Source organism: Balaenoptera acutorostrata, chromosome 3 (genome assembly GCF_949987535.1).
Source record: "Balaenoptera acutorostrata chromosome 3, mBalAcu1.1, whole genome shotgun sequence".
NCBI lineage: Eukaryota > Metazoa > Chordata > Mammalia > Artiodactyla > Balaenopteridae > Balaenoptera > Balaenoptera acutorostrata.
In genome coordinates, this window is record NC_080066.1 from 53,615,608 (window position 1) to 53,641,496 (window position 25,889).

The 25,889-nt window shown below is 48.8% G+C and overlaps 1 protein-coding gene across 5 annotated transcripts in view; it reads left to right on the top strand.

Annotated features, from left to right (window-relative positions):
* The window catches only part of LRRK1 (leucine rich repeat kinase 1), a 122,970-nt gene that overhangs the window by 92,047 nt on the left and 5,034 nt on the right, over positions 1-25,889 (top strand). For 3 of the 5 annotated variants that reach the window (XM_057543869.1, XM_057543870.1, XM_028165711.2), the window contains 11 exons: positions 2,508-2,679; positions 5,062-5,225; positions 5,721-5,860; positions 7,690-7,939; positions 10,412-10,578; positions 13,271-13,468; positions 14,444-14,721; positions 16,345-16,539; positions 17,324-17,475; positions 21,987-22,104; positions 23,382-23,498. In XM_057543869.1, coding sequence (XP_057399852.1) covers positions 2,508-2,679; positions 5,062-5,225; positions 5,721-5,860; positions 7,690-7,939; positions 10,412-10,578; positions 13,271-13,468; positions 14,444-14,721; positions 16,345-16,539; positions 17,324-17,475; positions 21,987-22,104; positions 23,382-23,498 — 1,951 coding nt within the window. Of the gene's footprint in view, positions 1-2,507; positions 2,680-5,061; positions 5,226-5,720; positions 5,861-7,689; positions 7,940-10,411; positions 10,579-13,270; positions 13,469-14,443; positions 14,722-16,344; positions 16,540-17,323; positions 17,476-21,986; positions 22,105-22,212; positions 22,337-23,256; positions 23,362-23,381; positions 23,499-24,545; positions 25,085-25,889 lie in introns of those variants that run through there. The other 2 variants (XR_009007674.1, XM_057543871.1) reach the window with 2 other exon arrangements.

The following is a 25,889-nucleotide window of genomic DNA, read 5'->3' on the forward strand; positions in this document are numbered from 1 at the left end:
TCCATCAGCACAGACTGGGTCTCCTGGGAGCCAGCCCTGGGCCATCTCTCTCTGAGATTTCCTCTTGGTCTTATGACTATGGGAGGGAGCCTCAGTCCTTCCTGTTCCAGCTTCATGAGGGCCAAGATTGAGTCCTAAAAAGAGAAACCCCAAAGAGGAATTCAAAACCCACATGATCCCTCACACCATGGCCCAGGTGTGTCCTTGACTTTGGCCCATGAAAAAGCACACAGTGAAGCAGCCTGTGAGTTTACAACACTGCCAGAATCTGACAATTTTCTGGTTATTTTATCAACAGGTTAGAGGAATGAGGAGATATTAGCACTATGTAAAAGCAAGTCCCAACTTCCTTTCTTTTCTCATCTGTAAAATGGGAATAATACTATTATCTACTAGTATTATAGTCATTGTGAGGATTAAATTTGATAATACATGTAAACTATGAGAAGTGTCTCCTGCACCTGTGAGTTTCAAGGATATCAAGGATTATCAGTACTGTTATTGTTTCCATCTTTGTGTTAAGTGCTCATAGCCAATGGTGTCTGGTTCCATCTAAAGTCAGGAGTGTCCAAGCATTTTCCACCTTAGCACAGGTATAATGGTTCCCTTGTGCCCCAGGGACAAGGAGTTCCAGCTCCTTGCACCATAAGGTTTTTTATGGTCGACGACACTATCAACAAAAACAAAGGCATTTGCTGCTCCTTTTAGAGCATGGTTTTCAACCTGCAGTCCTGAACGCCTCCAGTCCCTGGGAAAGCCTTCAGGGCATTTCTGAACCTCCCTACACTTCTGAGTGTTTGTGTACCTTCCAGGTGGGGACTCGCTGGCTCTCAGCACTCAGGGAAGGCTCCTGCCCGACTGCTGAGACAACCCCAGGGACATAGTGTGAGCCGGCTCCGCAGTGCAGGTACCACACAGTGCCCAGGTCTTCACAGACTCATGTTCAACAGGCACATGAAGAACTCACCTCTTAATTCCCCAGGCTCTTCCCCTGGGACAGGCTTGCCCTACTAGTGATCACTTTTAAGGAGGTGCCAATGGTCTCCCAGGGCTCCGCTCACCTTGAGCAGGGCTTCCATTGCCAGTCAGTTTAAATCTCTTCACTTGCCATGCTGGCTTCTAAGTCTCCTCTGCCTTCAAAAATATTGAGCACCTGCTCTGTGCGCTGCGTACTGGGGCACCTGGGTGCAGAGCGTGCTCCCTCCCCTTGCCCAGGGGACACCTGCCAGGTAGAAAGAAGCAGGAAGCTGCAGCACACAGGCAGTGTAGGGGGTCCCGTGAGATCCAAGCTGAGCATGATGCAGGCGGAAGAAGCAGGATACATCACACTGGGCACTGACGAGGGCCTCCTGTTTGGGGAGGTCAGAGAGATAGATAAAGAAGGACTTCTCAGAACTTAAAGGACTAAATCAGGGCATCTGCTGGAGAGCACCTGGCTGTGGAGAAGGCACTCTAGCTAGGGTGGTTGAGAAGGTCCTTTCACCCAAGACCTATAATGGCTGAAAAGGACCTAAAACTTCACCATCTGCCCCCTGTCCATCCTCCTCTAACCCTGTGAGGTCAGTATCCTTTCTCTTCCCACGTCAGGGAAGCAGAATCGCAATGAGGTTAAGCTGTGTGCTGAAGACAGAGCCAGGATTGATCCCTGGGTGCTCCGCCCACCAGGCTGTCGTTGAATTTTCCTTCTACAATATTTTCAGGGCTCCCTTTCAGAAAGTTCTAAAGACGTTTTATAGGACCTAAACTGATGTATTTTTAAAGGATTAGGAGAGCTGAAGGCAAACCTTTAAGAAAAGGACACATCCAAGGCTCTGCCCAAGGCCGCCTCAGCTCCAGGGCACACAGAAGATGCTGGTTTTCAGGGAAATCTTAGAGGGACCTCCCCCGTTTCAGCCGTTTCCAAATGATCACAGTCATGAATGGCTCACTGACACTGTGATTCAGTGCTTTTATGAGTAAGAGTGCTCTCATAAAACATCGCTCCTTTGCACAAACAGCCTCATTCGAACTTTTAAGGCAACTGTGTTGTTTCAACTGGTCAAGAGCAATAAATAGCTTCTAAGGCCAAAAACGTTTCTCTGACCCCAATATCTACATTGTCCTTAGAACTGTGCAGCTGTATTTGTTTTTCCTTCACCATCCAAAGTTAATTTTAAGTGACTCCCCAGTCGCAACCCAGTTTACAGAGAATTAACTACTATTTGCTGTGTCTGTTTATGACCACAGATGTTTCCACGTCTTCCCTTAGCCGTATTCTAGTCTCTATCTTAGAGACGTCAATAAACAGATTCACTGTGCCTATCTTCGTTTCCTCTTGGAGCATTTATTCGAAGCATATAAACTACCCCCTCTATCTAAAAATAAGATTCCAAGGCCCTGGGAGGAAGGCACCGGGCAGCCTGAGCTGTTTCAGCAGAGCCTGCCCAAGGCCAGTCCGTCTGCTGGGGTCAGGGCCCTGCAGCGGAGCTCAGGCCCCTGGTTCACCAGCCCCCTTTGGTGTGTTTCAGCTATCTCCTGCCACATCTCCTTCCATCCAAACCTGGCCTGGACACCCACGGCATGCGGCATCCTACAGCCAACACCATTCAGAGGGTGTTTAAGATGAGCTTCGTTCCAGTTGGCTTCTGGCAAAGGTTTATAGCACGGATGCTGATCAGCTTGGCCGAGATGGACCTTCAGGTAGTTGCATTTTCTTCATGGGGCAGTTTTTGCTTGCATACGAGGCACCTGCAACTGTGCCCTGGTGGGAGGGAGGGAGAGAGGAAGGGAGGGAGGGAGACGCCCTTTGCTGGAGGAGCCTGGCTGAAGACCCTTCTCCTGCAGCAAATCTGCTGACTTAGGGCCTAGAGGCCAGTACAGCACGGCTGCCTTCTCTCCTGTAAGCCACAGACCCACTTGAATCATTCTGTGAATACCAAATCAGTGCCTAGCTGGCTTGGAAAGAATATCCCATTAGGAGCAAGGGTTCTAATCTAACCAACATCAACATCCACTGGAGGGCTTGTTAGAACACAGACAGTTAGGCCCCACTCGGGTTCTGGCTCCGTGGCTATGGACTGGGACTCAAGAGTCTGCTTATCCAACCACTGCCCCAGGTGATGCTGCTGGTCAGGGACCACACCTGGAGAACCATGGCCTCAGAATCATGGCTTTACCATTCAGGCTGTGACTAGACTCCCCTGGGGAGCTCTAACAGACACAGATCAGACCCAGACACAGACCACTAAGTCAGAATCTGTGGGTGTGGCAGCCAGGGATCAGTATTTTTTAAAGCTCTCCAGGTGACTCCACTGTCCAGTCAAGCTTGAGAACCACTGGCATAGAACTTTAACTTGGTCTGGGAGCAGCGAAGACCTAACCCAAGGAGTTCTTTTCTGTGGGTTCACCTGGTGTTGTGTTGAAGGAAGTCCCGGCTGTCAGTCAACATTCGTTTCATGCACGACAATAATATGGAAATAGTGGTTGGCTAGAGTGGTGGTTCTCAAAGTGGGGTTCTTGGGCCAGCAGAATCAGCCTCACCTGGGAACTTGTTAGAAGTGCAAATTCTCGGGCCTGCCCCAGACCTGCTGCATCAGAAACTCCAGGATGGAGCCCAGGGCTCTGTTTTTCACAAGCCTTCCAGCGAATTCTAACTTACTTTACAGTGTGAGAACCCCTGACATAGCCAGGACTGTTGAATAATTGACATTAAACTCAGTATGAGTTTGCTTTTGCCATGTTCTAATTATAAGGCCCTTATGGAATTAAACTTCTTGTATTAAGTAAAGATATTCTTTGATCTTCCCATTTTACTGAAATGTTCAAAAGTAAATGGAAGAGCCTGAAAATGCTTTGGCGTTTTCTCACACAGCTCATGTTAGCGGGAGGGAGACTTGTTAGCAACACAGTTGGGTGCACTGACAGATGGAAGGAGTGGGCGCATGGGCTGGCTCTCCCAATGTTCCCATTTGGTCACTCTTCCCTCCCTTTGAACTCTTCTTCCTGCCACGTTCTAAGTGTGAGGTCACCAAGCACCAGCATCGTGTGAGGCCTGAGCTTCCAAGTGGGCTCAGTGGCTGGCAGGGTGTGGGCCCAGTCGGGTGTGGAGGCAGGCGCCCTTCCTGGCAGCATCCCTCACTCAGAATTAGGAAAGAAGTCCTGTTGAAATTCAGATGAGGAAAAGGAGTTCAGTCTCAGAAGTATCAAAGGCATGCAAATTCAAGCATTGATAAAATACCACTTGTCACCTATCAAATTAGCAGAGAGCTAACAGCCAGCCCCAGAATCAGGAAAGTTCACACACCATGGTCAGTGAATATACAGCCTATTCACCTTGAAAGCGATTCCTCACTAGGCATCCAGAGCCTGAAAATGTTCAAACCCTTTGACCCAGTAATCCTACTGCTATAAATCTGAACTATAGAAATCATTTGAAATCAGAGAAAGCTCTGTGGTTTTTCATGTTCATATGGCTTATCTGAAAGAGCAAAAGATTGGAACCAACCTAAAAGTCCAAAGAAGAGAATGATTCAGCAAATTACTATACTTAATAAAAATTGAGCTTTAGAAAAATGAATTTCATGAGTTTTTAACGACATAGGAAAAACAAAGTTTTTAAAAGTATACACAATTAGAAATTTAGAAATACAAAATTACAAAATATGGCCTCAGCTGTTTTATAAACATACAGGTAGATAGGAAAAAAACCTGGAATAAAATATACCAAAATTTTCATGATCTATGTGTTAAATTGGTATTTCATTTTCTCTCTTATATTTTTCTGTATTTTCCATATTTTCTAAGGTGACTTTTTGCTTGTAAAATCAGGGAGGGAAAAGATTTGAAAAAGAAAAGCCTGTTTTCAATCTTTTAGGGAAAACATGTTCCCAGAGTATCCTGGAGACCCCCTCAGAAAATGCAGCATTTCATTTGGCAGCAGGATGAGCTGTGCAGGAGGGAGGGGGTGGGAAGATGGACGGTGGTCCTTTATCACGATGGGGCCAGGCCAGCCTCTTCACAGCTCTGCCCAGGGCCAGAGAGGAGCCCGGTCTACTTAAGCAGGGTCTTTTCTCTGTCTTTCAGCTTTTTGAAAACAAGAAGAATACTAAAAGCAGGCACAGGAAAGTCACCATTTACAGTTTTACAGGAAACCAGAGAAATCGCTGCAGCACATTCAGAGTGAAAAGAAATCAGACCATCTATTGGCAGGAAGGGCTCCTGGTCACTTTTGATGGGGGCTACCTCAGGTAGGAACATTTGGGAGCCCCCCTGACTGGGTCACCACGGTGCTGTAGAAACGGGCCCCAGGGCAACCTCTGCCGGGAGACCGTCCACTTGATGTCCAGAGTTCTGTTCCCGAGGGCAGGTCATCATGGAAGCTTGCTAGAAGCTCTAGATGTTCCCACTTAAAACTCACAGTTGCCACTTGGTGGATGAGAAACCTGTGGTTCAGATGGAAAAAGCTTCCCCAGGGTCACACCTAAGGGTCAGATCCCAGCCTGAGCACCCCTTCCTGCAAAGTCCTCATTGTGTCCGCTTCACCATTTTGGGGACAGTGAGGGGACAAGGCAGGGCCATGCACGTAAGTACACAAACGCAGGGGCCTCCTCTGACAGTCCTGCCTGGGCCCTTGTGGAGGGGGTCATCCCTGGGGGTTGCACCCTCGTCCTTAAGGCAAGGAGATTAAACCAGGGCCCTTCACAGCCGATAACAATGGACCCCTTTTTGTTTCTGGGTTGCAGTGTGGAATCCTCGGATGTGAACTGGAAAAAGAAAAAAAGTGGAGGAATAAAAATCATCTGCCAATCAGAAATAAGGGACTTCTCGGCAATGGCTTTTATCACAGACCATGTCAACTCCTTGATCGATCAGTGGTTTCCTGGTAAGGAAATGTTTTTGAACCAGGTCTTGGCTCATGTTAATATTGCTTTATAAATCGGGGTAGGGCTCCTTATTTGGAGAACAGAAATCCCACTGGGATTCAGCCCAAGGGGACCAGAGGGGTCCTAACAGACCTTTGGCAGAGTCTTGAGCCCTGGGGGAGTCCAGCTGTGGGCATGGGTGGAGGTGCTATGAGGAAGAAGTGGGCCCAGACCCACGGGTCCTGGGAGGGATTTGGCCTCTGGCTGCCCACAGCGTGGGGGAAGAAGAATGCCCTAGGTACCGCACATGGTCTAGGAAGACCCTTGATGTGAGCCTCACGTGTTCTTGTTTACATGGTAAGGACAGGGCTGCTGAAATCCAGGGGGGAGCCCGCAGCTGGAGATTCATCCCTTGTGCAGGAGTGGGAGGGAAGGCACCACACCTGCCAAGGGTCCACATTTTCCTTCCCTGCCTTCCCCAAACCCCCGAATCCCAGCAGTGATCAGCCACCCACGTAGCCCTTTCCAGCCCCTTTGATCAGTTTCTTCATTGACAGTCCACCCAAAGAAAATACTTTTTGAAGTGAAGCTCTTGAGGTCCTCTGTTTGTTTTGCTACTGAAGCGGAGACAAACCCACTGTGGGGCATCCTGCAGGGAGGAGGCCATCCAGTCTAAACCAGGCAGCCTCTTCCCTGTGAGCCCTCAACTCCGGAAGCCTGGAGACCAAGAGAGCAGAGAGCGAGTTTGGGATCCTAGTGCCGCCTCTGGCCTGCTAGTCCAGTCCTCTGGCCTCCTGAGCTGGCTTCCTCACCCGTACACCATCCCTGCATCCTGGGAGAGCATCAGAAGAAATGCTTAAGAAACAGTGGCTGGGCGTGCTCCAGATCATACTCTGGACACCCGGGTCTGTGGTCCTTTGGGTGTTGATGGGAAAGGTGACCCACAAGGAAAAAAAGCTTAGAAAGGAGCCTAAGGGAAGGTAGTTTAGTGTGTGGGTTGGGGCAGTTGGGCGGTGCTTGGCCATACAGCGGGGGCCTCTAGGCCATTTGAACCCTACGGGCCCTTTGTGATCTCCCCACAACAGGTGCTGCTGGGGATTTGACTAGGGTCCATCAGACAGGAAGGACTGAGCTGAGGGCCTGAGACAGGGCTGCCTAGACACAGCACCACCAGCCAGCTGGCAGGATGTGTTACACACATGTGCCTAGAGAATTCTATGAGTCCACCCTGCACAAAGCAGGACATCAGCTCACCTTTCTGGCATCTCCACGGGACAACTTGGAGGGTGTTTCTTTGTACCTCCTTTCAGGGGTGTGCAGAAAAGCTGTGTCTCCTGCCCAGGGGAACACAAGTAAAATGACTAGATTTTGTCTATTATAATTTGTACTCATTTCTCTTCCTGCGTTGCTCTTCTAGAAAAGATCATAGCAATTGCAAGCCTTATGTTTCTAATTTTAAGAACGGCTCCTTACTGGTTGTGGTTTGGTCATTGGAGTGTGGCATAGCTCAGACCCAGCCTGCAATGTCCTTCCGGGGCCCAGCTGTGCAGGAGGGATCCCCAAACTCTCAGCACCTCCTAGGCCAGCTACCTCTGGGTCTAGACCCCCTGGAGACTGTCCAGTGCATCCCTGGCCCCTCCCTGCAAGTGTCTTTTAGGATCGAGGATGGTGCTCCCCAAAAAGGAACCCGAGTGCGGCAGTCATGTTTCAGCCACTCCCTGGGGTCCAGGCCAGGGCAGACAGACCCCCTCCTGTGAAAGGCTCACCCAGCCTGGGGGTACAGATGCTGTTCAGGGACCCACCTGCAGCCGCCTTTGTGTGAGCTGACTCCTGCTGTGTCCCCATTTAGCCCTGACGGCCACGGAAAGCGATGGGACCCCACTGATGGAGCAGTATGTGCCCTGCCCAGTGTGCGAGACCTCCTGGGCTCAGCACGCCGACCCAAGTGAGAGATTGGAGGATGTGCAGTACTTTGACATGGAAGACTGCGTGTTGACAGCCATCGAGCAGGACTTCATCTCCTGCCCCAGACACCCCGACCTCCCCGTGCCTCTCCAGGAGCTGGTCCCTGAGCTGTTCATGACCGACTTCCCAGCCAGGTATGCCACAGCGCTGATGCACAGGACCCACTGCTTCCCACCCAACCTGAGGTGACTTTTAGGTTCCCGGCCTAGGCTGCCTGAAGGGAACCAGGCTGTCAGCTTTCTTTTTGAAGCCACACAGACCCAGCCAATAGGCAGAGCACTTGGAAGTTGAAGTCATCCTGGGACCCCACACCATTTCTCCCTCACATTAGCTGGTGCTCTTTTCCACTGAGCTGGCCCTCCTCTCTGATTCCTACTTTGCTGCTGGATCAAGGAATAGAAGACAAATTTCCATTGGTGTCCAAAAAGGGGGTGCTCCCAGATGTACCGCCTCATTTTCTTTTCTTGGCAAATGCTGACTCCTCACTGCTACCCTGCAGCTGAGCATTTAGATCCCCTAAATCTGTTCCTAGAGATGAGTCTACCTATATTAATCTAAGATAATAACTGGAGAGAGAATGCTGGAGAAAAGAGAAAACGTTTTGTGGTCCCACCCTATAGGAAACAGTCACAGAATCCAAGTGCTTGGTAAAAGATGGAATCTTCTGTAGTCATGGAAACCAGAAGCCATGATTTGGTCTCCCTGGAGATAATTTGACATTGGTGGTTAGCAGTGTTTTTGGAGTTGTGAAATCCTGTTGTTTTCTTATTCAAAGGATTGCTATTTGGTTTCTTTAAAGAAACCCTTGGGCGGGGGGTGAGAATATTTGTGTTGTCATTTTTCCAAATTGCTCCCCCACCCCAAGAAAATGGATATGGAGTACTCCGAGATATTGCAGGATTGTGGTTCCAAAGTATGCTTCTGGATGAGTCTATTAAATTAAGAAATCACTTCCTACATTGGAAAAATTTCCCCCATAGATCTTTTTAATATTCCCATTACCTCATTGGTAGAAATGACAACTAAATACCACTCTTCTGCAAAGTGACTTACCTTTATCTCTAGATCTTCAACATGAGGGTTGTCATGTCTTGGAGACCACATGCAGAGATCTATATATGTGCGAATCAGATTTCATGGTGGGATGCCCGATTAGGCAGCTCCAAATTTTAGAATTTTCATTTATTTGCTGAACCTTGTTATGTTTTATGCCCCCATTGAATCTGGGCTATTGAGTCTACTGTATGGAATCTGGAAAGCAAAGCCAGATTGGTTGTCCCTGTTGGTTTGGATCTAATTGCAGGCTATAGCATGGTTCTTAAACCAGGGTACTTGGCTGGGAGTTGAAATGCCCAAGAATAGGAACAGAATTCACAATCCAGCAGAGACTCTCTGGAAACTTTAGCTATGGCCCAACCATGGCCCCAAAGCATCACACTCCCTGACTGGGAGTTTAGGCAGGTGGGGGCAGGGGCAATCTGGCATCCACAGAGCCTTGTCCTGTGTCCCCAAATTACAGGAGTCCTAACAGAAAGCCCCAACGGATCTTCAGCATTGCCACTGTTCCCTGTCTTATGAGGTTTCCAAGTGCCCACACTTCCCGAGCAGGTGGTTTTAGGGTGGGCACTTGGAGAACAGCCCAGTTCATCTTCAGCTGCATCACCAAGGTCTACAATGGGTACAGTTGCATCTGCCAGGAGTGTGATGTGGTTGAGCTGTGCAGAGTCTGAGCAGCTGCAAAATCTGTTCCTGGAAGACATGGGCAACAACTGCATGGTTGGGGGGTGGGAGAGGGGCATTGGTCTGTTGGGCCAGGAGAGCTCCAGTGGAGGCACCCGGCAGAGGTAGCTGAAGAGGAACACTGGGGGACCTCAGCAGAGCAGGTGGAAGCCCTGAAATGGGTGGGCATCCGGCTGCCTTGCCCGCCCTCCCTCCCTCTTTCTCTCCCTTCCTGCATCCCTCCCTCTTTCCCTCCCTTCCAGAAGTGACTTGCAATATTTCCAAAAGCCCGACAGAAGTCCCCCTTTTACCTAGGATTAGAACGCACAGACAGGTGAGAAGATCTAAACTCCCTGCCTTTGGGTAAAATCCTAGCCATCAATTGTGGGGACACTGGCCATGCCGATCAGAAGCTCTATGTGGCCATTTATATAATTATTGGCTTAATAAAAGGAAATGAGGAAACAACTAACCTAGCAGTAAATAAATGCAGTTTGTCTGATGGATACTAGCTCTCAAAGCATAGAACCTTTTGGAGGAAAATGTCCAAAGGAATTCTTTTTCTGTGTCCGCCACCTTCAGAGGCTTCACCCTAAGCCACTCACCATCCATACCTCTGAGGCCATTCCTGTTATGAGCCCATTTTATAGAGGAGACCAAGGCTTGTCAGGGCTGAGTGAGCTGCCCAGGGCTGGGGTTTATCCCATATCTGTGTGACCTCCCGGTGGCTTTGAACCCTGACTCTCCTCAGTGGGAACTAATGGCCAAGCACATTCTTGTACCCGCCCAGCCCAGGACCCGCCTCCCACCTCAGCGGGCCTCTCCAGGTTATAGGGGGCGGGTAGGGAGGTCTGTTCTAACCCCCCCACATGCTGTGTTTCCGGCAGGCTCTTCCTGGAGAACAGCAAGCTGGAGCACAGCGAGGATGAGAGCACTGTCCTGGGCCAAGGTGGGAGTGGCACCGTCATTTACCGGGCCCGGTACCAAGGCCAGCCCGTGGCTGTGAAGCGATTCCAGATCAAGAAATTCAAGAACTTTGCTAATGCCCCTGAAGGTAAACAGGGCCCTGCATTGTTTCTTTTCACACGTGTTTTCCCTTGGTCCAAACTTACACCACCTTAGAGACCCCTGAGGCCACACAGGCAGAGGAGGAGGGTGAGCAAAGCCAATGTGGGCCCCCAGGGTAGCCCCGCTTTATGCCTGGCAAGATGTGGACCAGGCCTGAGGATCAGGCTGAGCAAGACCTAGAAATTGCTTTTGGAGATTACTTTCTTGTCTGGACCTGAGCCCCCAAGAGCACGGGCCATCCTTACAATTTCCATCCACTCCATGTCCAGCGCAGGCCTGACACGTGGTGGGCACACAGTCAGACCTCAGGTGGACCTCTCACCCTGGGCCACCCCACCCAGCCACTAAAGGAAGGACGGTGAACACTCCAGATGGATGAATTGGGAAGCCAGCATGGGTGGCTTCTCCCTTACCCTCTCCACCTGAAGGAGGGCACACCCTCTTGCCTTGGCATGCTCAGGTCCACACATCATGCGCAGCTCAGAGATGTTCTAGAGCAACACGTCACCACTTAATGCCCAGCTAGGGCAAGCGCTAGGAGGCTCCCTCCCTTCCAGCCGGCTGGATATCACATTTCTCACTGCCCCTAGCTTAGCATGGTTATCTTCATGATCACAAGAGGAATTTACACTCTTGGTAGAAAAATTAGAATCATAGAACAATATAAAGAAACAGATCGGAAAGAAAGAGACATGGGGCTTCCCTGGTGGCGCAGTGGTTGGGAATCCCCCTGCCAATTCAGGGAACACGGGTTCGAGCCCTGGTCCAGGAAGATCCCACAAGCCGCAGAGCAACTAAGCCACAACTACTGAGCCCTCTCGCCTAGAGCCCATGCTCTGCAACAAGAGAAGCCACCACAATGAGAAGCCCGCACACCACAACGAAGAGTAGCCCCCGCTCACCACAACTAGAGAAAGCCCGCATGCAGCAATGAAGACCCAATGCAGCCAAGAATAAAATAAATAAAATAAAATAAATTTTTTAAAAAAGGAAGAAACAAAACCATAGTTATATGCAGAGAATGTAAATCTAAGAGACTTTATTGACAAACATCATAGCCAATAAGAGTTTGATAAAGTTGTTAGATGTGAGCTCAACATCAAATTTGGCAAAAATGACCCATTAGAAAACGCCTTCCATGGCAGCAATTAAACCATAAAGTATTGAGGAATAATTAATATATATCATTCAATTTAGTTCTCATCTAAATTCCAGCAGGGTGTGTGTGTGTGTTAAATCTGACTGATTCTAAAATGCATGTGGGGACTTCCCTGGCGGTCCAGTGGTTAAGACTCCGTGCTTCCGCTGCAGGGTGCACGGGTTCGATCCCTGGTTGGGAAACTAAGATCCCTCATGCCACACAGTGTAGCCAAATAAATACATAAAAATTTTTTAAATAATGAAAATAAAATGCATGTGAAGTGACAAAAACCCAAGAACAGCCAAGAAAATCCCACAATGGAAGACAAAGGAGAGAGGCTTGCCCAGCAAACGCCTGACTTATAAGTCTCCAGGCATTAAGAGAGTGTTCTCCTGGGGCACAGCTGGGCCTGTCAAGGGAACAGAGAGAGCCTGCATGTGTGTGGGAGGCGAGGCTGGCACGTGGCAGAGGTAGCGTTAGGAGTCAGTGGGAAAGGCTGACTATTCGCTAAACTGGGGCAGACTTGGGTCAGGCTTCGACCATGTCAGAAATACATTCTTAATGGTCTAAAGACCCAATGTGAAAAACAAGACTTTTACACTTAAAAAACAAGTTTGTCTGGCGCACACATAGATCTGGCACAGTTGATACATTTTAACTGCCAAGATTTTCTTCATGCTGTTTAAACTTCCATGTCCAATGATCCCTGATTTTAAAATCTGAACATAGCGGGGAGGGACAGATCAGGACACAAGAAGACAAGCAGGACCTGGTGGACACTGCTCGGTGACCTCAGGGCTGGCCACAGCCTGGTGGGTGAGCAGTTGGTGGGAAAGGCCCCTCAGGGGGACTCAGGCAAATGCCTTCCCTGAGGGATGCATTTCAAGGACATTGGGAGAAGGTTACAGCACAGCCCACCACTGCCCATAGACCTTTCTCCTCTGGCCTGAGGTGACGTGTCACAGGCCCATGGCTGCCCCATGGTTTTCTCTCTGGCTGACAAGAGAGTGGTAGTCATTTCTGCCCTTCATGGTCCTGGCTCCTGGCAGGGAGTAAGGTGAGCAGCAGCGACCAAGCCCCCAGCATCCCTGCAGAAGAGCAGTGGAACTTGGTTACATGCCAGACGTGTTGCCTGAGCCAGGCTCTGGGTGACACTCGGGGATGCAGGATTGGAATAAGATCCAATTGAGACCCTCAGGCAGCCAGCAGCGGGGTGGGGTGAGGGCTAAGAGAGTGGGTGACAAGGGTGGGGGCATGTGCATCAAGGGGATAGGAATGCCGAGTGTGACAGGACAAGTGTAGACCTGAGGAGGGGGCTTGATACCAGCCTGGATGCCTCAGGAATGCCTACATTTGGTGCCAAAATTGGGTGACGATATTGCAACCCCAGTTATGTTGAGTGACTTAAAATGTAAATCCTGGCCCTGCCCAGCCCCTCGAGTCCCCGTGAGGCAGCTCTGAGTGTGACAGGGCCCCCACGCAGAGTCGCCCTACGCAGGCTCCCCAGGCAGTGGTGACAGCCGTGCTCTCCCTGCAGACACCATGCTGAGGCACCTTCGGTCCACAGACGCCATGAGGAACTTCTCGGAGTTCCGGCAGGAGGCCAGCATGCTGCACGCCCTGCAGCACCCCTGCATCGTGTCCCTCATCGGCATCAGCGTCCACCCGCTCTGCTTCGCCCTGGAGCTCGCCCCGCTTGGCAGCCTCAACACCGTGCTGTCCGAGAATGCCAAAGGTACCCACCATGCCCAGAATCTTCCACAGAGCGCTGCCTGGGGCCCGCCCCGGACCAGTTCAGCCCCTGGGAGGACAGAGAGCCCGTGGTGGGCAGCTCAGGTCCTGGGGAGCCATCTGTGGCCGGGCACACCCACCTGTGGCTCATGTGCCACTCACAGTAGGTGATAAAAGAGCTTCTCCAGGCCTAAGTGCTGGGCAGTGGTGTTGGCGAGGCTGCAGGAGTTCACAGTTTGGAGTCAGACAGAGCCATGTTCCGAGTCCAGGCTGTCTGCCGTAATCCAGGAAGTTGCTTAATTTACTCATCCGTAAAAGGAGGATGATAATAGTCCCACTTGGAGGGCAGTGAGAGCATCAAAAGAGGCAGCCCAGGGAGGCCCGATCAGCAGCAGCCTGGTGAGCCCAGTAGCCACATAAATCTCTCCTTTGCCCATAACTCACCACATCTGTCCACGATTGTTAAAAATCTGAGACCCTGGGGTCAGTTTTATCTTATATTATTTTTTAACAAAAGTTTTAAATATTTACCCTGAGAAATGGGTAACTAAATTCCAAAGAGCTGACAGAGGGAAAGAGGTAGCTGTCTTTTAACTCAGCAAGAAGAAATGCAGTTAAAATCAATTATTCCTCCCCCAGTGGAAGAGATTTTTTTTTAATGGAGTTCTTATACCTGCAACTCACCCCTTGACATTATAGCAATCTTGGCCTGAGATGAACTCTAGGAATTTTGAATCCTTGCTCTTTTTGGTAAAAACACCAACAATTGCAGAGATGCAATTCATGAGATGCCATGAAGCAGTAACAACAAGCATTTCTAACCTAAATAATCTTAAGAAGGTCGTTCTCTGTCTCTTCTGGCATCCATCCTGGAGAGCAATGAGAACGCGTCAGTAGAATATAAAGTATTTGGGGAGACAGAGGTAAGAAAAGAAGAGAGTTGTTATGATGATAGTTTGATAATTTTTTCTTTGCAAAGATTCTTCCTTTATGCCCCTGGGACACATGCTCACCCAAAAAATAGCCTACCAGATAGCCTCCGGCCTGGCCTACCTGCACAAGAAAAACATCATCTTCTGTGACCTGAAATCAGACAACATCCTGGTCTGGTCTCTGGACGTCAAGGAGCACATCAACATCAAGCTGTCAGACTACGGCATATCCCGGCAGTCATTTCACGAGGGCGCCCTCGGCGTGGAGGGCACTCCTGGCTACCAGGCCCCAGAGATCAGGCCTCGCATCGTGTACGACGAGAAGGTACGGGACCTGGCCCACTGCTGTCCCCTGGCCCAGGACTGCGTAGTCCTGGAGGCACCTGCAGCTTCTGGGCTCCACATGCCCCCGAGCACACATCTCTCCCTCTCCCGTGCTCAACCACAGGCACTGGCTTGAACCAGAAGGGCACAGAGGCCTGTATCTACCTAGTAATGTCAAGGGTGACTTCTCCTTAGCTTCAGAACAGTGACCTAGCCTCAGAATACTCAAACCTCAGTTCAGGAACATAGTGAAGGCTGTGCACAGTGGACAAAAAGTCCAAGACAGAGATGGGTCCGGATTTGTGTCCCAACTCTGCCATTTAAATGTGCAAAATGGAGACAGAGGACCAGCCTCACAGTGACTTGTGAGGAACAGACAGATAAGGATGGTAAAGGCTCCTGGTCAAATCAAAAGGCAGCATCACCAAAGCCAAGAGAAGAGAGTGAATTCTGGCAGGTTAAGCATGGCCTCCCAGGCGGCCGCATGGCCAGCGTTGGCTGAGACGAAGGCTAAATGTTTGCCTTCTTCCCTGAGGGCTGTTTGGTAGATGCAGGCACACAGACAACTTAAAACCATCTTATAATGCTCGCCTTGCATCTAGTGCCAGCCCTGGTTAATTAATCAGCCAGCAGTGAAACTCCCCTGGTCTGTAATTTCTCATTATTTGGTGATTTGCAGATGGGTCATTGATTAATTGCTTCAAGAATGACCCAAGCATATGTGGGTTAAATCGGCACCTGTAGCTATTAACCAATATAGAAAAGGAAAATCAGAGTGACAAAAATAAGCTTCTTAGTAACAGGTGACAAGGCACCTCATAACTAAATTTATAACAGAACCTTCACATTGAAAATTCTCAGGTCTATCTTAGCCATTCTCCTGCTAAAAAGTTATTTCTTGACCCTCATGGAGACCTGTGTAACTCTCTCCTTTAGGCACATTTTCATGACATTTAGAGGAATCAAGATGTTGTGATCTGGGAGACTTTCCCCTCTTTATGATTTGCATGTACTCCTACTACCAAGCATGTTAAACCAAGAGTTTGCATTTTCCTGCCTTGTTTTTATACTTAAGGGAAAGGACCATGGCATCCTTCGAGCCCTTAACCAGTGCCTGACAGCAAGTTTTCATTATGTGGTTAGTGGATGGATGGATGTATGGATGGATGGATGGATGGATGGATGGATGAATGGATGGATGAGTGGATGGAAGGAAGGAAGTATGGGAGGATGGATGGGTAAATGGACAGAAGGACAGTCAGATGGATGCATATATGGGTACATAGGAAGATGGATAGATAAATGTGCAGAAGGACAGGTGATCAGGTGGGTGGCTGGATGGATGGATGGATAGAAAGAAGGGAGGAAGGAAGGAAAAAAAAGGAAGAACTGGAAGATAGATGGATAAAGGGACAGAATGATGGTTGGTCAGATGGTTGGTGGGATGCTTGGACAGGTAGAGAGAGGTGGATGGATTGGTGAAATTGATGATTGTCTTCCTTTGGACAGGGCCCATGTTTTCCTTATCTAACGTGTCTCCCCACTCCCTCTGTCTCTCAGGGCCAGCTTGCAAGATCTGCTGGGCCCAGGCAGGGGGTCTGACTTGGCTTGCCTCTCTGCCTAGGTAGACATGTTTTCCTATGGGATGGTGCTCTACGAGTTGCTGTCAGGACAGCGGCCTGCGCTGGGCCAGCACCAGCTTCAGATTGCCAAGAAACTATCCAAGGGCATCCGCCCGGTTCTGGGGCAGCTGGAGGAAGTGCAGTTCCATCGACTCCAGGCGCTTATGATGGAGTGCTGGGACACAAAGCCCGAGAAGGTACCTGGGGGCACAGAGCCTGGGGGCCTGGCAGCTCCTGCCAGCTGGTGGAGGCTATGGGTCTCCAGAGTGCACATGTATGGCTGCCTGCCCACTCTTCACTGAGGGTCTAGAACAAATGGGGCAACCCTTTTCTGCTTATCTCTTCTACAAAGAGATATGTATTGCTTCTAATACATCCAGTTCATTTTCTTTGAGTGGGTGTCACTCTCAGGAAAAATGAAGTTTCTTTTCCTCCCCAACTTTTGTGTTACATCATCATGCGAATAAAGCAAACCAACTTTTATAGCGATACAGCCCCCATGCAAGAGCAGAGAGAATGTACGTATCTCTTTTTAAAGTATGGGAAGAAGGTTTGCTCATGAGAAGCAGGAGCCATATTATCATTTTGAAGCTAGTTGTTTTTGGAAGAGACCAGTGGTTTCAAGGTTAAAACTCATTTATCAAATTAGATGATGCTAGTTTAATGCACTGAGAGTAAATGAGGTCTGAGAAAAATTATTTTCCAGATTTTGTGTCCCTGGGCATGGGGGTTGGAATATCAGAGTTTAGGCTAACCTGACCACCTGACTTTGAGTTGCCATGGATAACGGTGACCCAGACCCTGGAAGGGTTTGTTTCTGGTATCTGAAGTTGTTTTGGCCTCTTGTTTTGATTGGGTCCTGAATAAGCAGATTCCACTTCTTCCTTCCTGGTTCAAGACCCTTAGTTTCAAGGAAAGAATGGGCATCCATCTGGTTGTAAGTGACCCTTGCTCATGACCCTGCTGGCCTCTCTCCCTCAGCGACCACTGGCCCTGGCAGTGGTGAGCCAGATGAAGGACCCAACCTTTGCAACCTTCATGTACCAGCTGCCCTGCGGGAAGCAGACGGCCTTCTTCTCGTCCCAGGGCCAGGAGTACATGGTGGTGTTCTGGGATGGGAAAGAGGAGTCCAGGTAACGTCTGAGGCCTACCGTGCCCTGCTGGTATCAGAATGCGGGGGGGGTGACCATGGACTTGGGGAGCAGTCATGGATGACCATGGTGAGAGATGTTTAGTGGACAGTGGGTTGAAAGCCTGATGGAGTCTGCTTGAGAGAGAAAACAGTCTACAGACATGCACGTGTGGGTTTGTGGATAAGAGAAGCAGAGAAAACGTGATTTCTGCCACAGGGACGTGGGGGGCGGGGGTCAAAGGAGGGTTTTGTTTTAAGATGGGAGTTATTTGCAGCTTGATGGTAGAGGAAGTAAATGATGCTGGGGGTCAGGAAGAGAGGAAGGTACTGGAGTGGAGTTGCTGAGTAGAGAGAAGGGAAGGTGTCCCAGGACCAAGCAAGAGGGATGCCCTTAAATAAGAATTCATGCCCCCCCCCACCTTCCAGGTGCATCTCTTTTTCTTAGTGATGTGGCAGGAAGGACAGGGACATTGGGGAGGGGCTTTGCATATTCAAGGAGAATGACAGAGAGGCCAGGGACTTGGAAAGATAGTATCAGAGAGATTTTGCAGAAAAGCACCATCCTGTGTGAGACCCTTCAGTCCTGACCAGAGGTGTGGCCTCTCCCACCTACCTAGAGTGACATCTTCAGAAGCAAGAGAGCATTTCATGGCACGAATAGTCTTCTAGGAAGCTTAGTGCAACATTTGCAGGTGCTCAAATCTGATAAGGCTTAGATAAAGCAAAGCTTAAGATGCAATGAGATAAATGGAAGGGACTTTGCCATTTCCCTAGGTCACTATTGGTAAGGTTTTCATCAGGTTTTATGTCACTGGGACTGAGTGTTCTGACATAAGATGCGCTCTAAGAAAAACAAAACTGCCCTAAAAAATAAAAATAAAAAAATATATGTAAAAAGTGTATACATATATGTCCATATATATGTAAACAACACATATATATGTAGGTGTGTATGTACGTATATACATATACACATAGTCAGTGATTATAATGTTGGTGATAGTGTTGCTATTTTAAGGCATTGCTTATAATTGCAGGGTAAAGGTAATGAGTAATTATATTGGTGCCATGCATTGCAAATTGTGATACTCCGCATGCAAAATATAAAAGATAGGTTAAATGAAAATCCTGTAGTTCTGAATTTAAATTGGATGGATTTGTGAGTATTTTAGCTTTAAGAAAAATGAACTCATATTTCCTAGCTCTGCCCACTGAAAAGGTCTAGAAACAATGACCAACCAAATACTAGTGAGCACCCCTAGGATGCGGATGGTGGTCTCTAAGTGCCAAGGGGAACCAAGGATTATTGGAGAAGCGGCTGACTCCAGATTTGGAGCAGAGGGTGGACCTGAAACATCTGACACACTGGAAACAAGGATGCCATCAGAGACTTGTGAGGGTGGATCAAAGGGACTCAGGAGCCAATCTGAATAGGTTCCCACTGGCCAAAGATAGGGCAACCAAGGATCAGTAAGAATAAATATCTGCAATGAATTGAGACACATCAAATTGTTTAAATTCATTAGTTTCTAATGCTACTTAATAAAAAATAATAATTTAAAAAATTTTTTAACTTATAAAACTCCTCATTGATCATCATTGGAGGCTCCTAGCTCCTAGGGAACAAACCTATTATTTTGAAAACTAGTCTATACAGAAAGAATCAAGGTTTTATTCTGCCTTTCCTATGTGAACTGTGCCCCATAGTAGCTAGCAAAAGAGATTATAGGAGGAAGTTTTTCTTTTTAGAGTAAATGAAGCTAATAAATGAAGAAGAAATGCTAGAATTAGAATGTCAGCATTTTGTAATCTCTATTGAAATAATGGATGTAGGCAGTTATCATTAATGATCAAAAAAGGAGCAAGAACCAGACATTGTGTGCCTCTCAATAGAAACACACAACCCCAATGAGGAAGTATTCTTGCCTAAAAATTCAGATGGAATCTAATCAAGACTCAAGATCGGGGACAGGAGAATGAGGTAGATGAAACCCTGGGATGCAGGAACTCCACAGGACACCTCCCAGTGTCTTCAGCACATGACCTGCTAGGGGAGAAAGAGAAGGAGGGAAGGAAAACCTATCAAAAGACTGAGACATAAAAATCAGTGGAAATGTGGGCTTTCTTTCACTGCTGATTCAAGCAAACTGAAAACAATGATGAGAGAGTTGGGGAAGTTTGAATACTGGATATTCATATTAAGGAATTATTTTCTCTTTTCTTAGGTGGGGTCATGCATTGTGGTTAGAGGTTTCTAATCATCTTTTTTTTCCTAATCATCTTTTAGAGATAAATGCAGAAACATTATAGATAAAAGATGATTTGGGGGATTTGCTTCATAAGAATCTGGGGAGAGAAAAAAATTGGATGGGGGCAGAGATGAACTGACATGCCCATACGGTGATAATTACTGAAGCTGGGTGATGGCCACATGCGCCGTGATATGCACACTGTGAAAAAGAAGAAAGGAGGGAGGGATTGATAGGTGGGGCCTGGGCCCTCTGGTTTGAACGACAGCACATGGTTTTCAAACTCCTTTATGGGCACAGCATCCTGATATCACAATGCTTTTGGTGGAATGTCACAATCTCAGAAGACCAGGAAATATAGACATATTGCCTATCATGAAAATAAAGCCCTCTTACTATTAAAGAGTATAAATGTACACATAAAATGAATTGAAATGCTCACCAGTGTATATAAAAATAAACCCAATTTTCCCGTCAATATTTATTTCCTCAACAGACTCTCTAAAATCTTTTAAACAAATAGAGAAAATTTTAAATTATTAATCTTTTTATTTCAGGGATTTTTACAAATCAGTGGAAAAAAATACTAAAATCCAATAGTAAACAGGCAAGGAACATAAGTATCCTTTGAGAAAGGTAAACAGAGGACAATGAACATATTTTTTAACATTTGAACTTTCCGGTAATCAAAGAAATATAAATTCAATCTGCAAGATAACTTTTTTTTCTTGCTCATCAGGTTGGCAAACTTTTTTTTTCAAAGATAATAATGGATGCTACTGAGGGTGGGTCATACCTTACTGGTGAGCATCTAAATTTGCACATCTGTCTGAAAACCAATTTGTCAGTATGTCTTAAATGGCTTCGAAATACTTGTACCCTTTGACCCAGTAATTGCTGGTCTAGGAACCTTTCCCAAGGTTGCAGGGATGTTGGGGTGCTCAGTGCTCCTTCTGGCATGGGCCCTGCTCCACCCCACCGCCCAGCAATACTTTCTTCACCTTCTCAGTCTTACAGACTCACCCAGGATATTGGAGACAATACTGCTCAGAGCTGTAAAAGCTTATCTCCAGTGGCAAGGGGAGGCCTCTCTCTGTGACTTGGGAGGGTTTTAAAAGCTCACCCCCAGCCTGAAGAAGGGGCAAGCTCACTGGAAGGTGAGGGGAAGAAATTATGGCCAGAAGCACAAAGGGCAGTGAGCCTGGGAAGTGAGAGTGGAGGGGGAAATGAGACCATCCTGAATTAAGGAAGGGAAGTGGGTGAGAAGAAAGGGGGGACATGCAGAAAACAGGATACACATAACAAAATTCTTGTTGGATAGAATAGGGGTGTGTTATCCTTTAAGTTTCTCTATATTTTTAATTTTTTCCAAGTTAAATGTAAAGTTATTTATAATATCCTAGTTTTATTTTTTCAATGCATAGGAAAAAGACTGGAGAAAAAGGGGGGAATATAACTTTGAAGAAAGTTTTCATTTGCTGATTTTTCACTCATCTCTTATCATCTGCGAATACACGTTATCAGTCAACAATGGCAAGGGTTTCCAAAATTTGATGGCAGAAAAATGTTACATTGAGAACTGCTATCCACTCAATTGACTTATTCCCTTGGACTGGGGAAAAGATCTGTGTGGCCTGGGTGAATAACCGACCCCTGCCCCAGCTGCAGTCTTCCCTCCAGGCAGTGAACATGCTGGATGCCTATCAAGGACGGTGGGGAGATGGTGATGCTGGGGAACATGGTGGGGCGGGTGAGTGAAGGGCCACTCTCATACACAACAGCTTGTTAGCTCTCAGAGCACTTATGTTGGGGGCCCGTTTTGAGACCCCCAGTCTACTCTGCAGTTCCCCCATCTGTCTCTGGTTGACCTGATGTACTCTGCTGTGTGTGTGTGGCGGGGGCGCAGGGGGGAGACATGGCCAGTGGGAGGGCAGGGAGCGGCCTTAGTGCAGGTACAGCCCCCTGGTGTCCCTTCATGCTGTGGGCAACTTTTTGAGCCCTCAAAGGTCACAGAAAGAAGAGGGTCTTTCTTCTGCTTGGGAATGGCCTTTCTCTGCCCAAATGTTCAAGCATTACCAGGCAGGCAGAACCAGGCTCTTCCCCAGCCATGAACAGTCCTTGAGTCTCTTAAAACATGCGAAATTGGACCCTGGGCTGGAAGGGGTGGACAAGGCCCACAGCTGATGTCCTCCTCCAAGGCTGCTGCAGGCCAGGCCAGGGAGAGGGAGGCCTGAGCTGACTGCACAGTTGTTGCCGATTGTAGGAACTACACAGTGGTGAACGCGGAGAAGGGCCTCCTGGAAGTGCAGCGCATGAACTGTGCGGGAATGAAGCTGAGCTGCCAGCTCAAGGTCCAGAACTCTCTGTGGACAGCCACCGAGGTAACCACCCCTCTGCAGGGCTCTCATCGAGGTGCGCGACACCAGCTCCTGGGGGGGTCCCATTTAGCAACTAAATATGCAGGACACCCAGGTACATTTGAATTTCAGATTTAACCCCAGCCCACAACTGTGAGACCCCAGAGCAATGCCAGCAGCCCTGTGAACAAGCAGCATCTCTGGGATTCAGCTAAGTGTCAAGTGCAGAATCCCGGCAAGAGGAGAACCCCAGCAGGTTGGCGAAGTGACTGGGTTTCTTATAACATTGCCTGTCTACACAGCAAATCCACTCAGCTCTGAGGCCTCGCGCCTTCATGTAAAAAGGTCAGCAGAAGGCACAAGGAACTGTCTTCTGAGAACTCCAGAGAGGAGTGCCCCAAAACAAATGCTCTGAAGCTAGTGGGTGGGGGTGTATGAACTGGTGCAGCCTTTCCAGATGGCAAGTATGGTTCAGATATGCATCAGAAATCTCAAAAATATTCATACCATGTAAGCCTCTGTAATTTTAGCTTTAAGAGTTTGTTCTAGGGAAAAACCAAGACACACACACGCACACACACTCAGACTAGATAGGTGTATAAGAATGCTCATTCCAGTATAATTCATAGTAGTAAAGACTTGAACAGAATAAACATCTGACAACAGATGAGCCAAATTCTGGTACACCTGAGCGATAGACATGCATCAATCCCTCACAGACTAGGTAGGACAGGGCTTCTGCCTGCACTGATCGTCCTGGGAGAAGAAAAGTGTGGAAACAGCATAGAAGTGTGGTCCCACTGTTGGGAACGCGCACACACACCAACACCCACGGAAAACTGAAAGTCTGGGCCCCAAATCCCAAAAGTGGCTTTCTCTGGGTATTAGAGTATGGGCGATTTTGTTTTTCTTCAGAATATTCTGTAGTTTTCAAAGATTTTACAAAGAACAGAAATATGAAAACAACCAACCAGAAAGCCTCAATAAGTTACTTTCCAAGGCGTAAAGGGCCTTCTGAGACCGAGTGCACCCTAGGAACCGGCAGGCTTGTTGCAGCCCAGCTCTCATGTTTTTTTTTTTTGTTTGGTTTGCTTTGGTTTGCTTTGGTTTTTTAAGTCTTTATTGAATTTGTTACAATATTGCTTCTATTTTATGTTTTGGTTTTTTGGCTGTGAGGCATGTGTGATCTTAGCTCCCTGACCAGGGATCGAACGCACACCCCCTGCATTGGAAGGCGAAGTCTTAACCACTGGACCGCCAGGGAAGTCCCCCGGCTCTCACGTTGACTGTCTCCTCCGCAGGACCAGAAGATCTACATCTACAGCCTCAAGGGCATGTGTCCCTTGAACACGCCCCAACGGGCTTTGGACACCCCAGCCATCGTCACCTGCTTCTTGGCGGTGCCTGTTATAAAAAAGGTGAGGTAAGGGGGAGGTGGTGCCTAGGTCTCTGATTCTCCCTTCCCCGTTCCATTGGGCTGGCGGGGAGGGAGCAGAGCCATGCTCTTCTGGATCACCAAGCCTAGGTCACAGTCAGCCTTAGAGAGACAGGAGATCGGGGCCATCATTAGTGGGCTAAGTGAAAGGCTTGCATTCTGCATGCAAATGCCACAGCCCCAGTTCAGGTGAGATGCTTTTCTGGTGCAATTGGTGTCAAGGAGCAGTTGCATGTGTGCCCTTCCCCTTCTGAGAGCAGGGGCCTCAGGAGCCTGGCCCAGCACCTCCCACAGCCACTTGGTCACCGGGCCCTGGCAGGCCCCCACCCGTCAGGCAGCCAGCTCCCCTCCGCCTTCAGCTCTGCCTCCTCTGGAGTGCTCAGCCTCAGTCCCAGAACTCAGTCCCTCTTTGTCCAGCATGGCCCTGAAGACTCATCACCTCAACTCCTAGCCACTGCCTTTCTCAAATGAATCTGCGAGTGGTGCCCTCCCCAGCCCTGGGCCCCGGCAGTGCTGCTGATCCTCAGGATCAGACCCAGCCCACAGGGCCGGCCAGGGCTCACCCCCCGCTGCCCCCTCACACCCCTCCCCACCCAGCACCGCACTCTGAGCAGGACCTTCCCTCCAGAATTGACCCTGCCGCTCAACACCTCTTCCTCTTCATTTCTGAAGATCAAGCGCTGTGACCACCCCCCCGCCAAGAAGCTACCCCTACCCTCACCCCAGCTCCTCAGCGTCATCCCCAAGGCTTCTCTGGCCTCCAGAACCCCTTTGTGGGCCCTGAGGCGCCTGTTTGTGCAGCTCCCTGCTCGAAGGGTCATTATTGGTGAGGCTTTGTTAAAACATGTCGGCTATTATCATCTGATTCCAGTTCTCCCATCTGCAAAATGGGTGTAAAAGAGACTGAGAGGAGGATCTCTGGGCATAACATACCCAAAGCTCTGGGCCAGCGCACTGAGTAAATTTGAGCATTATTACTACTTCCTGACAATCGTGAAATATATGCACTCTCCTCTCCACCCCTCTACAGTTTCATTTCTTAAGAAGCTGAGATCAGGGACTTCCCTGGTGGCTCAGTAGTTTAGAATCCGCCTGCCAATGCAGGGGACATGGGTTCGATCCCTGGTCCGGGAAGATGCCACATGCCGCGGAGCAACTAAGCCCGTGTGCCACAACTACTGAGCCTGTGTGCCACAACTACTGAAGCCCCTGCACCTAGAGCCCGTGCTCCACAACAAGAGAAGCCACTGCAATGAGAAGCCTGCACACCACAAGGAAGAGTAGCCCCCGCTCGCCACAACTAGAGAAAGCCCGCACGCAGCAACGAAGACCCAACACAGCCAAAAATAAATAAATAAATAAATTTATAAAAAAAAAAAAAAAGAAACTGAAATCAACCTTAGAGTCATTTTTGACTGTGGCCGCACGAGCAACTGGGGAGCTCGGGACCTGGATGCACTGAAGCACAGAACTCAACACAAAGTGTTATTTAAAGCCATGGCTGGCCAGAGCCCCAAGCCAGGGCACCACCACCCGCTCGACCGGCTGGAATAAAGCTGGCTCTGTGCAGAGCCTCCCTGCCAGTCTTCCCCTCAGAGGCCATGCTGCCCTGTGGCCACAGATGACAGACCCCTGCATTCTTGCACACGCACATCCACACCCATCTGGGATGTGGGACTCACCGCCTGGCTGGGGCCAAGAGCCGGGACTGATAGAGACCTTGCTCCTATTTGCTTTGGCTGTTTTCTTTCCTTGAATCTTGAAGGTGGTTTTCAGTAAGCTAGAGGTTGGTTTACTCATCACCTTGGACAGCCCAACTTCCCAGCTCCCAACAAGGGGGCTTTCTGCTGCTCACCCTCCCTGGCACAAGGCCCACGTCTCTGCTCTCTCCTGGCTCTGGCTTTGTTCTCCTGAACTCTTCCTGGCCAACCCCCCAACCCCACTCAGGCGTCTAGGCTGCTAAGCTGCTCTCCATTCCCAGCTCCGCACAGATGCTCTGAGGAGGCCTGGGCTGGGCCCAACATTCAGCACAGTCTCTGCAACTTTGGCCTCTGCCTGATGACCTCTGGTGGTTGTAGAAGAGCACATGCCTCATTGCGGGGGCGGGAGACACCCCAAGACCCCATCAATGCCTAAACCACAGGCATTTCAGAGTAGATGTGGTAAGCGGGGAATGCGGCATAGTGGCCAAAAAGTGCCTCCACAAGAGGGTTGAATTTGGAAGTGATTTCTTCAAGAATTAGTTCAGCAGCATGTGTTGTGACTTGAGCATAAAACTGGGGGGAGTCACAGAGGTGACTGGGACTCAGCCCTTCCCTGTGCAGGCCAGTGCCGGGGGCAGTGGTGGGCACGCAGACCCAGGCCTGCTCTTATG